The sequence below is a fragment of the Fundulus heteroclitus genome, chromosome 6 (assembly GCF_011125445.2).
Source record: "Fundulus heteroclitus isolate FHET01 chromosome 6, MU-UCD_Fhet_4.1, whole genome shotgun sequence".
Classification (NCBI taxonomy): domain Eukaryota; kingdom Metazoa; phylum Chordata; class Actinopteri; order Cyprinodontiformes; family Fundulidae; genus Fundulus; species Fundulus heteroclitus.
In genome coordinates, this window is record NC_046366.1 from 22,596,163 (window position 1) to 22,608,942 (window position 12,780).

General features: G+C 38.6%; 1 protein-coding gene across 1 annotated transcript in view; it reads left to right on the forward strand.

Annotated features, from left to right (window-relative positions):
• The first annotated feature begins 1,354 nt into the window (after positions 1-1,354).
• Positions 1,355-12,780, forward strand: part of LOC105920890 (pituitary adenylate cyclase-activating polypeptide type I receptor) — a 33,757-nt gene continuing 22,331 nt past the window's right edge. The window contains exons 1-2 of the mRNA XM_036138348.1: positions 1,355-1,973; positions 2,600-2,708. Coding sequence (XP_035994241.1) covers positions 1,806-1,973; positions 2,600-2,708 — 277 coding nt within the window. The 5' untranslated portion in view covers positions 1,355-1,805. The remainder of the gene's footprint in view (positions 1,974-2,599; positions 2,709-12,780) is intronic.

A 12,780-nucleotide genomic window follows, 5' to 3' on the forward strand; every position in this document is an offset into this window, starting at 1 on the left:
AAGAAGAATAGATGCCTTGGTGTTAAAAGTTACACTCAATGGTGCAATGAAGATCTTCATTACTTATTCTGGCACACTTAAGATGCTGTTTTGAATATTTTGAAAGAACAAATTACTCAGCGAGAGATTAAAGTAGTTTATTTTTAGTTTGAGTGTTTATAGGCAGCTTCTTCGCAGCGTGTACTGATGATATCCTGTCCTGTTAACAAACCAAACAAATGGATAAAGTACCGGTATTACTGACCAGTCTAATTTGGCTCTCCAGTGTTTAATATTCTAGATTTAAATCTAGGTATAGAAATGTTTGAGATGTTGAGCAATAGATAATGTTAAATAAAATGTGATGTTTTAGCTACTTTGTATGTTTGTTAGTGTATATATGTTTGTTTCCCCTGCTTCATGGTAGATCTGTTAAAGAGAGGGGGCAGTAGGCTATAAAAGGCTGCAGGTTAACTTTGTGGAAGCTGCTGCTGTGATCATGTGTGACATGTGAAAACAGGGTTTTCTACCTGTATTTGTCAATGTTGGTGAATAAACACCCAGTGGGTCTGCACATTTTCTCTGCCTTGAGCCTCCTTAAACCATCCTAACCGTAAGACAGAAACAGAGACCTATTAAACTGGTGTCTTGGAGAGTTGGCATTTAAAATTTTAATCTATTGAAACCTATATAGTTTTTATAGGACGAAAGCTGAGGTCCTCTCAACGCTTTATAACTTGATAAAGCTTCATAATAGCCTCAGAAAAGAATGAAACACTAAAGTGACAACTAGGGCTCACTAAAGCAAGAAAATATGTTTTTGCTAAATCACTGCAGTGCACGTTGAAGATTATTGCATTGTTTTTTAATATTGTGTGAAACGTATTACCATGTAAGTTACCTGTAAAAAACAATTGTTTTTTTTTTTGTGAAAAGGTTTCCTGACACAAATTAAATTTATGTTTCCAATATTGTTTCAGGAAGGCACAGTTCTTGCTTGAGTGTGTCCTTATTTAAAAAATAAAATAAGAACAACGAGAACCCATTGAAAACTTTTGACCTCAAATATTTTTAGATTTTTCTTTTTTATATAAAAATACAGAAATGTCAAAAAGAATGTTCTTTGCCTTACTAAAATCAAACCTATAAAACAAAATCATATTCCTCATAAGTAGAGCACTGATTATATGAGAATATTTTGTTTCTATAATAATAATAATAATAATAATAATAATAATAATAATAATAATAAAAATACACTCTAAATAGTTATAATAATTTACAAGAGAGTAAGTTATTAACATAATTTTTTAATAATATCTTTGGTCATGTTTTTTTTTTTTTTTTTTTAGGGCGGGGCCTCTGGAGATTTGGGGGTATTGTGGGTAGGGCCCAGGCCTTCATTTCCGCTCAAAGCGGCACTGGCAGCATCCAAGCATCCCTGATTTCTACTTTTAAAGCTCTGTTTGTCGTCAGAATTCTTGATGGATGCAATCAACAAAGTACCCATGTGTCGAATAACAATGTCAACTGTCTTGTGCTATTACTCGACTTGAATGTCAGCCAACCTACAAATGAAGGGGAGTTGAAAAATACATCATCTGCTGCCAGTTTAAGACATAGGTACGCGCTGTGACTGGAAATTAGGCCATTGGCTGTTCCGAGTTCTGAGGCGTCCCCCGATGTCTCTGAATGGAGCTTCTCCTTCAGCTGATCTCACTGTGCTGGGGCGCAGATGTGCAGCAGCATCAGCAGCAGCTCAAGTTTGAGGAACACAGTCGGGGGAAGAAAGACAGGGATGCGTCTATTTTAGGCTTACAGACTGGATGTTTGCGCCGAACAAGTCACTCTTTAAGAAGCGCTGCGGAACAAATCTGGATTTGCACACACGGCGTCTGATGAGGAACTCAAAAGGCACGGGAATGTACGGCAAGGGGGGATATGAGAAAGTCATCCTGCTCATCTTTTACCTCCAGCTGTGGTCCATGCCGATGGTAAGTACCATCCTCATCCAACATACGCGCAGCAGTAACACCAGTAAAAACCCCAGAGTCCAACAAAAGTTGTTCCATTGGCATCTTTAATAATAGGAAGACACTCTCCTGTATTCTCGACGGCACCTCTTGTGTAATACGTGCTTAACCTTTCTTGTGCGCTGTCCTCCTGATTCTCCTCGGGGCTGTGTCACAGTTGGACCGACATTGTTCCTATTACGCAGCTGCGTGGCTCTCATTATCGCTTTTCCATCCACCTGCATCAATCAGCAACATCCTCAATCAAATCAACAGTCGGCACGGAGGAGGAAAATAATGAGAGGTCCGACAGCGCACAGGTTTGCGCATGGCTTTTCAGAAGCAGGATCCCAGATTCCTGTCCACGATGATGTAAATCCGAGTTGTAAATGTCCGGTTGTTCCAATATAAGATGAGTGTAAATTATAGATATATTTAAAAAAAAAGTACCAGCAGTTTGTTTAGTAAATTATTTCACCTAGCACTCTATTTCCGCGCTTTCCCACTATCGCCTCACCCTCTTACGCGTCACAAGTAACCGAGAACAAGTGATAGCCGTGACTTTGCTGCGTCCCTGTAGATAACTGGGACGTGTGTCTAATTTTCAGGGTGAAGCAATTCATCCGGACTGCGCCATCATCTCTCAGCACCTGAGGGCTCGGGAGATTTGCAGCCAGACGAGGAGGAGCGAGGCGCAAAACCGGAGCGATCACAGCGGTGGGTTCCAGTGCGATAGACTGCACTTCTGGGGCCCCTCTCACTCAAAAGGCGCGCTTGGGGAGATGGCTGAGAAAGTCTGGTGCTTTAAAACATGATTTTTATCAAAAGCAGTGATGCTAAATTAGAACGAGGAGTCTGGGGGAGGCAGTCAGGAAACCAAACGGGAAAGAAAAGATAAACTTTCTGGAGGGATTGAGATGTCGGTTGAAGTTTATTATTTCAGTCTTAGAGGATGTAAACATACTTGGAAAGAAGATTCCGCATTTTTAAAGGTTTACAATAAAGCTATAGCAGATTCATTCCCGGGATATAATTTAAAAGCTATGACTATTAATTTAATGGGAATTTTTCCTGATAGGATTAATCACAGAGAGATATATTTCCAGCCTTTTATTTTGCTGTATTGGGATAATGATGGCTTACTGGTAATGAAAACCCAAATTTCAGATATTCAGAAAATTTCAATAATAAATTAGACCAATACAAACTGTTTTAGTTTTGGAAATATGACAGTGCACACCGCACTAAATGTTTTAAATCATCAAATTAATCACAACATCAAAGTTAACCTGTGTAAAAAAATAAAAAGATGATTTTTTTATTTATTAAGGGAAAAAAAATGGTATCTAAAAAACCTTGCTCTATGAAAACTAATCACCCCCTTTACAAAATCATGAATTAAATGTAATTACCTACATTTCTGGAAAGCTGAGTTTAATTCCACTTGCTGGATCCAGACCTGATTATTGCCAGACATGTGGAACAAAGAAATCACTTAAACAGAACCCGTCTGACCACATTGAAGTCAGGTGAAAGAACCAGAGCAAGAGTCATTATCCAGAAATAGAGGAAACATGAAGCAGCGGTGAAAATCCACTTGTACAGGCAACCTGACAAAATTGCTCCAAATAGTGCATCAATGACTCATCCAGGAAGTCACAAAACAAGTCCAGAACAACAAGTAAACCAATACGGGTCTCACTCTCCTCAGTTAAGGTCCAGTTTCAAGATTCAACAATGACAAAGATATTAGACAAACGTGGTCTCCATGTTATATCACGCTGTCATATCTGATTTAAAATTAACACAGCATTTCAGAAAAAAAAACATAACACAATGGTGACAATCAAACATGCTTGTGGCAGTGTTATGGTGTGGAGTGGCTTTAGAACCTGACAATGAAGGGAACCATGAATTCGGCTCTGCCATCAGATAATTTGAAGCAGGACTAGACTTGCCACAGTAGCAGCTCTAATAAATAATAATATTAGTTAATTTAAAATGGATCTCTTCAGTTAGCTGAAACAAATGATCCACAATAAATACAGCCAAGCTCAACGGAATGAAATCCATCTGGCGAGTCAGGTAATTGCATATGTCCCTTGCACATAGAAATCAGCATCTGTGAAATAGGACTCCCAGCTGAGGAGAAGCGCCCACACCTCCAAGTTGCCCATACAGGGTTGTTGCTAGAAAAAATGAGGAATTTGCGAGTTTTTCACGCTGCCATTCAGACACCAAATGGGAGAAGGCCTGACGATCAGGAGGGAGGAGGACATTGAGGGGCAAGAGGAGAACAAGACAAAAGTACAAGTGATGTTTTGTAGGGGTTTATAATATAGTTATTCATTCAAAACAACCAAGAGATTAACACAGGGTTGTACAACTGAGCATTAAAGCGCAGCTTTCCTAAATGAACATTCACTAACAATTAATGACTATGATAAAAGATGACAGATGTCAGATATTCACATTAATTCATGAATGGATGTGTTCTGTGTTGGTGTTATGACACAATTTCACATCAGTAGTTGAAGCAATCACAGCGTAGGGTGTAAAAGTGGGTTTGCTGAAACGTGTGCTGTTCTCTTACTTTAACTCCACCACACTTTATCATTTACTCAGTGTGAAACCTAGCCTTCTACCCTGATGAGACCTAACCTGCTTGTCCTTCCAATCAAACTAAATTAGCTTTGTCATAGTCCAGTGACGGTGGCATTTTCCCGTGGGCTCAAATGTCTCAGGAATAGGCGTCATATTAAAAATGCGGCTGAGACAAACAACCCGGGATCAGCTCCCCTCATGCGAGACTGATAAACTTTAACATTTCCTGACTACTTTGATCTTAATTGACGTTGAAGGTGCTCTGTACTTTGGTACAAAGTTGTTCTCTGTGGCTCATTACGCAGATACATTTATGTTGATGTATCAGGGGTGGAGTCCAGCCAATGTTGACTGCTGTGCTAGTGGCATGAGATCATACAGAACTCCAGAGATGTGTGAAATGTTACTCCTAGCTAAATTACGCAGTACCGTGCAAAAACTATCCACACGCCAGGAAGGTTTTTACCTTTTTTTTTTTTTTTTTCTTCTCATCACAGCCACAACCTTTAATGTATTTCATGTGATAAAGAAGCACATAATGGTACAGCGGCACATAATTGCAAATTGGGAGGAAAATGAAACATGGTGTGTGGTGTGCGTTTTTTGTTCTCTCTCCCTGAATCAATCTCTTTGTAGAATCAACTTCCACTGCAATTACAGCTACAAGTCTTTGGGCCATATTTCGACCAGATTTATTCATATGAAAATAGAAATTTCTGCCTGCTCCCTTTTTGTTGGAAAAACAGCTAAAGCTCCGTCAGAATGGATGAAGAGTGTCCTTTGCCCATTGACTGGGCCATTCTAATGCAAGGATATGCTTTGACCTAACCATTCTGTTGTAGTTCTGGAAGCATGTTTACGGTCAGTTTTGCACCGGCAGATGAACATCCACACCCTTTATAAGTATTTGTAAGCCACTAAAATGTTTTATTCCAGTAGCTCCATTCTTTTCTTACCCACTCTGACGAGCTTCCCTTTCCCTGCAGAAGACAAGCATCCCCACAGGATGGTGCTGCCACCTCCATGTTTCACTGTGTAGATTGTATCCCTACAAAATATTGTAATTTAAAAACACCTAAAATCAAAAATTATTGACTCTCAAGGGTTCCCTTGTTTAATTTTTTTATTATTATTTTATTTATTTATTTTTGCTTAATCACGATTGATAGTATCATGTAGGAGTGCAAGTACTTTACAGGAAGTTTGTCAAAATAAAAGCTCTATAAAGCAAAGACTGTATCAAATGGAAAAATCAAAATAGTCTACTCACCCTTTAGTTTTTACATGATGCGCTATGTTAATGGTCTGTCACTTCTCCCCAACTTTATCCCTGTCTTGTCTGTTCCTTGGTCCTTATGATGCTATTTGTTCACCAATGTTCTCTAACAAATCTCAGAGGCTTTCACAGAGCACATGTGTGTATACTGTGACAAAATTGTCGACTTTATTTGCAGAACAGGTGACTTCCGAAAGCAATTGGTTGCACTGGGTTCCATTTCATGGCATTAGTGTAAACGAGGCTGCCTGCATACGCAAACCGCCATGTTTCAGAATATCCGTGAATGCGTAAAATCAGAATAAAAGCCACTTTGTTGCTGCAGTGTGACAATAAGTGGAAAAGCCAGAGGTCTGAATATTTCTGCAAGACAATATAGGTCTCAGTGAATCCTGGTGGCGATTGGTTAAAACAGACAGCAGGTTATCATTTAGTTGGTTTAATTGGTTATGTATATATAAACACAATTTGGTTGGTTAAATTTAGACTCCAAAAAAGTTTTTTATTAATAACTTGATTATATACAACGTGAAAAATAAGTTTAAAGAAGACACGCAGTGTTCCTGTAATGCGTTTAACTTATTTAATCATATTAATGAGTTTAAAACCACTATCTTGTAGTATACACTAAAAATAAACTGAGAAGACTATTAAATTTTCTTTTTTGATCAAATAAAACAATAAGACACCATTGTGTGATATGCTATTATAAATAATGATATAAATGCATTTTAAATATTAGAAAGCTACGTTGCACTCAAACTGTGAAATATTCTTGAGACGTCTGCTGAATGATTATGAGGTCTGCAGACATCATCCCGTTCCTCCGTGAGCATTGCTCTGAAAGGCCTCAGTCTGTGTCCAAAGTCATTTCGTACGTCTCTGTTAATCCAAAATGAGGTGACATTCAAGTGGTAAAGGGAGCAGCCTCCCTACAGCTGCCTGTTTATCAAAGTCTCAGAATAGAGCACAGCTTAGAGGAGGGGAGAAACATTTTGCATAAAACAAAAAAATGTTTTGAGTTGAACTATCGGCCTCGTAGCACGTCAGTCGCCTTTTGAACTCTGACAGCTTGATGCAGCTCAAACCTCCCTCAGCCGGGTAATTAAAAACAAAGAAGCCATTCCCAGTGAAACTGTACGGGTTTTTTTTTTTATAATTTATGGTTTTGGATGCTTTTGCTCTTTTATGTGGCTAAATGTGCACCAATGCTTCTGTTGGATCCTGTAATTGTGCCTCTGTCTTTGGTGGCTCTAATCTGAGTCTAAAAATGACTTGCTTTCACAATCAATGCTTCCCTGTTTTCGTATCACTCGCTCTCCGTATGGCTCTAATCCATAGATGGAAGTCCCTCAGGGAAATATTTCACTTCCCTGATTTGAACTTGCAGGCAATCTTATCTATAGGGAAACATATTAATGTAAAAATACCCTGAGTTAAACTTGTGTTCACCTTTCATTAATAAAGAAGCCAGGTGAAATCCTGCTGGACTTTCTGTCAGTGTTACTTTTGTCACGGTTGTGCACTGTTGTCAAAATCAAAACCTTCTGCTTCGAATCCAAGCCAAATCCTAAAACTGACTGTATGGCAAAAAAAAAGATACAGTTTTTTTTGTTTGTTTGCTTTGTTTTATTTGGCAAATCGTCTCCCAGATCCCCCCAAATGGGGATGACCCACCCGTCATCCCCATTTCTCTGTAGTGCAGGTCAGGGTAACGGGGTTTAGCTTTGCATTCAAGCCCTTAAAAAGTGAGACTTTTCAAGGGGACGCTTGGAGTTGAAGAACAATTGGTTTGAATGTTAAATATTTTCAAATATGCATAAAAATAACAAAAACATCATATTAATAATTGTTTATTATCATTATTATTATTTCTCAACTACCATAGTTTTAGGCATACTCATGTATTTTGCTTGGTATCATTTAAAGTTGTCCCCAACAAGCCACTAAAAGAAAGGAAAAAGTAGTGTTGTATTTCTCTGTTTAAAATATCTTTTTACAACCAAAACCTAAATCATAAATCTAGGTTTATATCCCTAAATTATCAATACAAGGCTAATTTATTAAATTAATTCCGTTTTTTAATGGAAGCTCATCTCATATAGATCATTTCACACAGAATGGCATGTTTCAAGTTTTTATTTCTGTTCATCTAAATGATTTTGGCTTACAGCTTATGATAGAATAACATTGTCTTTCTCTTGAAAGCAGAAGATTACATACGACCCACAAAGAGGGATTTCAGTACAGAAATGTTATGTGATGGCCTAGAGACAATCACAGGGAAGACTGCTGACTTGTTCTCCAGCAGACAGTCAGTGAGGGAAAGCCATTAAAGCTCATTGCTAAAGAGCTTGCTGTTCACACAATGTCGAATCCATGCATATTGATGGAAAGTTGAGTGGAAAGAAAATGTGTGGTAGAAAAATGCAAAAGCAACAGAGATATTTGCATCTTTGTGAGGATTGGGAAGCGAAGCACAAGCAAGAGTTTGAGGGGGATTCACAGGGATTGGACTGCCGGTGGAGTTGAGCTTCTAGAGCCACCATACATAAACATATCCAGGGCATGGGCTATAACTATCACAGTCTTTGAGTTAACCTACTCCTGAAACCAAGAGGTAAGACGGATCTTACCGGGGCTGATGGTACAGATGACCAGTGGCATCTCTGGCATGATAACTTAAGTGGGGCACAAAAACTCAACACATATTAGCAGCAACACATTTTTTTGTGATGCATACAACTTGACTTTGAATGAACAGATAAATCACACACCATCACACCAGAAATGCCATTTTATGAAAGATAAATTACAAATAAAGGCTCAGTGATATTGTTTATTTATTGAACAGAAAAGATTCGTGCAACACTTGATGGTCGCACGCCACCTGATATAGAATAGAAGCGTATCCTGTGCAATTCCAGTACTTTGACTGGACGATCTGAGTTTAGGCTCACAGGATTTGTGCCCCATGGCGGTCTACTGAGAGCGTGTTGGGCATGCCTCACTGCGATTTCAGATGTTTATTTAAACAAACGTTGGTGGGCCCGCCCCAATTTAGCCTGCTGAGCTTGTCAGTTTTCTGGCAGACTTAGATATATAGACACAAATGTTTATAACAGAATTTTATTTGTAAGGGAATCTATCTTTTTTACAATATTACTATACAAAGAACAATCCTGTCCCACTGATTTTTGTGAACATAGAGCTCCACAGCGACATCTGGTGGGGCCCACTGGCCTGAAATGCAGAAACGCCACAGCAGAGGACTGAACAGTTCCTCAATGATGACTTTGGCTTTTCATAGGAAATCAAGGTCCCACGGTCAGGAGGAAGAGTGGAGAGGTACATAATTGACGTAATTTGAGGTCCAATGGAAAGTTTCCAAGGATTTATGATTTGCTGGTGTTGGTACACTGAGTATTATGGTAAACGGATCAAACCAATATATTACGTTCGATTCAGTCTGCTCCTTCATAGCACTTTTACGCTAGAATAATATTCACCCAGCTGGACTAACAATGCACAGACATTTGCCTATCAGCACGCAGATCAGTAGACAAGTTGGGGTTAGGGTCCTTGCCTAGGCGTGCGTTGACATGTGGCAGGCAGCTAGTCCTTCTATGTAGGCACAGCCACCTCAACTCCTGTGGACTTTATTAGGTTTAATGTCAAGTCACTCATCTGAAATATCCATATAGTCTGCAGTCCACACACTGTAGAGAACAGTGGTGTTCTTTTCAGCGAGCAAGCATTTCAGTATTAAAAATGTTTCTTTTCATTTTAATGAACATACATAAATGCTTGAAATCTATTACTTTCTAAATAATGAACAATAATACACATTACTCATGTGAACTAAAGCTTGAGAAAGGGAAGAAATTAGAAGTTCTCAAATTTTGTGCAGGTGGATTATAACCAGGCTTTTCAGTATAGAAAAAAAAAATAGAAAATAGGAGCAAGATACAAAACAAGTAGAGTAAAAACTTTACTAAAAACTGCAATTAATATCAAACAAGCTGCTCCACAGCTAATCAAAAAGACAAACTCCTTAAAAAGCCAAAATTTGAGCATTAAGATTTCTTTAAAGTAATTTTCCATCAGGCATTAATGCTGCCATAACCCCCTGATGGCAGAGGAAGAAAGTTTCTGTCTTTGACTGTGGAAGGATTGTTGAGGCTTCTTGCAATGCTGTGCTCCTACAAAGGTAGCACGCAGCGAGGCAGTCCCTTTTGAACTTCTTAACAGATCCTGGAGGATTTAAGGGAAAAAAGTCAAGTGGTTAACCTGAATAAATGTCACCAGCACTGAGCCGGAGGATCAGCTGGGAAGTCTGTCAAGATGCAACCAAAACCAAGGCCCTTACTGACGTTTATATCACACAGTAGTGGGAAAGGTTTTTGTCTCTTTACAAACTTCTTCTAGTTTTGCTTTTTTGTTGAACGGATAATTAAAGCAAAAAGTTATTGCCCGCCTGTCAAGTTATGGGTCAAAAGCAATCGACAACATATTTTTGAATCAACTTTCAGTTTTAAAAGTTTAGCTTCATTAGCCACATCCTTGATGACTGGACTTTATAATTTGTAATTTGTTTAAATAAAACCTGTAGCAGTCAGGAAACAGAACGAGAGGAAAAGGACACACCAAACTTTTATACATTCTGGGTTAACAAGAAAGTGGGAGTAATCTTCAGAGGAGTGCACTCACTGGTACGATCCAATTCATATCTAACACAACTACTCTCTGTGTCCTTGGATGTGTAAACACAATTGTAAATCTGTAAGCATGTGAGCTTCTTTCACACGAAAAAAGTTATGCAGGTACATCCAGACAAGATATGATCAGAGTTACATACATCAATAAAAATGTCCACAACACTACCTATCTCTCTCTCTCTCTCTCTCTCTCTCTCTCTCTCTCTCTCTCTCTCGTTCTATCAATCGATCCATAGATATAGATATAGTGTGAAACTAACACCTGAAAATGGCCACACTGGCAGTTAAACATGGTGGTGGTAGAATATTGGTCTGGGCTACTTTGCTGCTTAAGGACTTGCAGGACTTTCCATAACTCTTGGAACAAAGTATCCTGTTCTTTAGTAAAAAATCCTGCATTGGCATGTGCAGCTATCAGTCTGTGACCTTGAGGTCAAATGGACCTGGATAATCAACCTATGAATGGCTAAAAAAAAAAACAAAACTGAAAAAAAAATGAAGGTATTGTATTGGCTGCGGCAATCTCCTGATTAAAACTGGACTGACCTTCAACAGGCTTTTCCATGCTTGAAAGCGCTCCATTGTGGCTGAATTAAAGAAACTCTAAATAAAAGAGGGCCAAACAATAAGCACAACAGCACAAGACTCAACAGCTTCAACAGCCTACATAGTGCTGTCAGACAGGCTCTGTTTAAGTTATTTCTTGATTCAGCTCAGGCAGTGATCAGACTTGGGTGTGGCTGATGAAACTGAATCCAACAAAATGTGGTCAATCACATTTAATTCACGATCAAACAAGGGATACAGTTATATTGTTTGATTGTAAAATGTGTTTAGTAATGGGGAACATCTAAGTGTGACAGCAAAGAAAAATAATTTTGATCTTAGAGAGTTCCAAAATGCTAAGGTTTCTTCTGATTTGCAGCTTTAGCAAGAAAGATATTAAAACACTTGAAGGAGGAGCTGTTAGGTAAATGTAATTTGCATGGAAATGGCATCATTACACAATCCACTACATTGGAATTTGTTTTCCAATAAATTTTAGTTTAGCCCATCTACAAGATGTAGGGTCTTTCTACGATTAAAAACCCACTCCAACCAGATTGCATTGCGTAACATTGTGCAGGCAGTGTTGGATGTGATTCCAAAAACCTGCACCCTGAGTTTCCCTCGCAAGCCTCCATATTGTGACTGTTTCATGGATTCTCTCTAAATGTAAACCTGGTGCCTAAAAAGCACTCAGCTCTCTACCTCTTTCACTTTCAATCAGTTTATCCGCTGCTTCACTGCAGGAAATAACTTCAGTTCGACCCTTCAGTTTATTATGGGGTTTTTTTGCACCTGAAGTTGAATAATTCAATCAGATTTCCCTCAGCTCTGCTGTCATTTAGTGCCATTAATATTGCAGCTGGGTTTGAACAAACAACATTGCTAATGGGATTCGTTTGCAATGCACCGTCTCTTTGTTGATACAGTTATTGGAAGATGTCGACATTTCTTAAATTAGGATTGTGTTAAGATTGAAGCCAATCACTGTAAACCCAAGGATGATCCTTCCACATAACCTACATACCCTGTGCTCAGAAAGACACTTCTTCGATCCAATTTAGAAATGGGAGATATATAGCTTCTAATCAGAGTCCTTGGTTAAACAGCGTCAGTAGAAAAATTAAATCTCTTAATCCCAGACACCAATTAAGTCCTTGTAAAGATACAGAAAATGCCATTTTCTTTCTATTTTTTTGTTTTTCTGACCAGCTAAATGCTAACAAATAGTTTAGCAGACGCTCGTTAATATATTCTTTATTTTCCAAAGTGCACTTCACTGCCAGTTTTAATCGTCTTATCGTCTTATCTGCGAATATTTGTGTACGGATTTCCTCCACGCACAAGAAGATGCGCTTCACAGGGAAAGGTGTGAAACGGATTTGGTTTCTTCTTTTGGATGTGATCAGTTTGCAGTAAAAGCGAATAAAAACACACATAAACCGGATGGTAAGCTTTTAGGAACAGTTCCTAATGCATTATTAACAAAACATATTTGATTTTTCTTTACTAACAAACCAAATATTTAGATAAGACTGGCCTTTCTGGGAGTCTGGATTATCGTTCTTTCTAAGATACTTGAAGGTTTTTAAATAATCACACACACAACTGGTTAAGATCTGTGGTGTCCTGCTGTGGTAAGCAA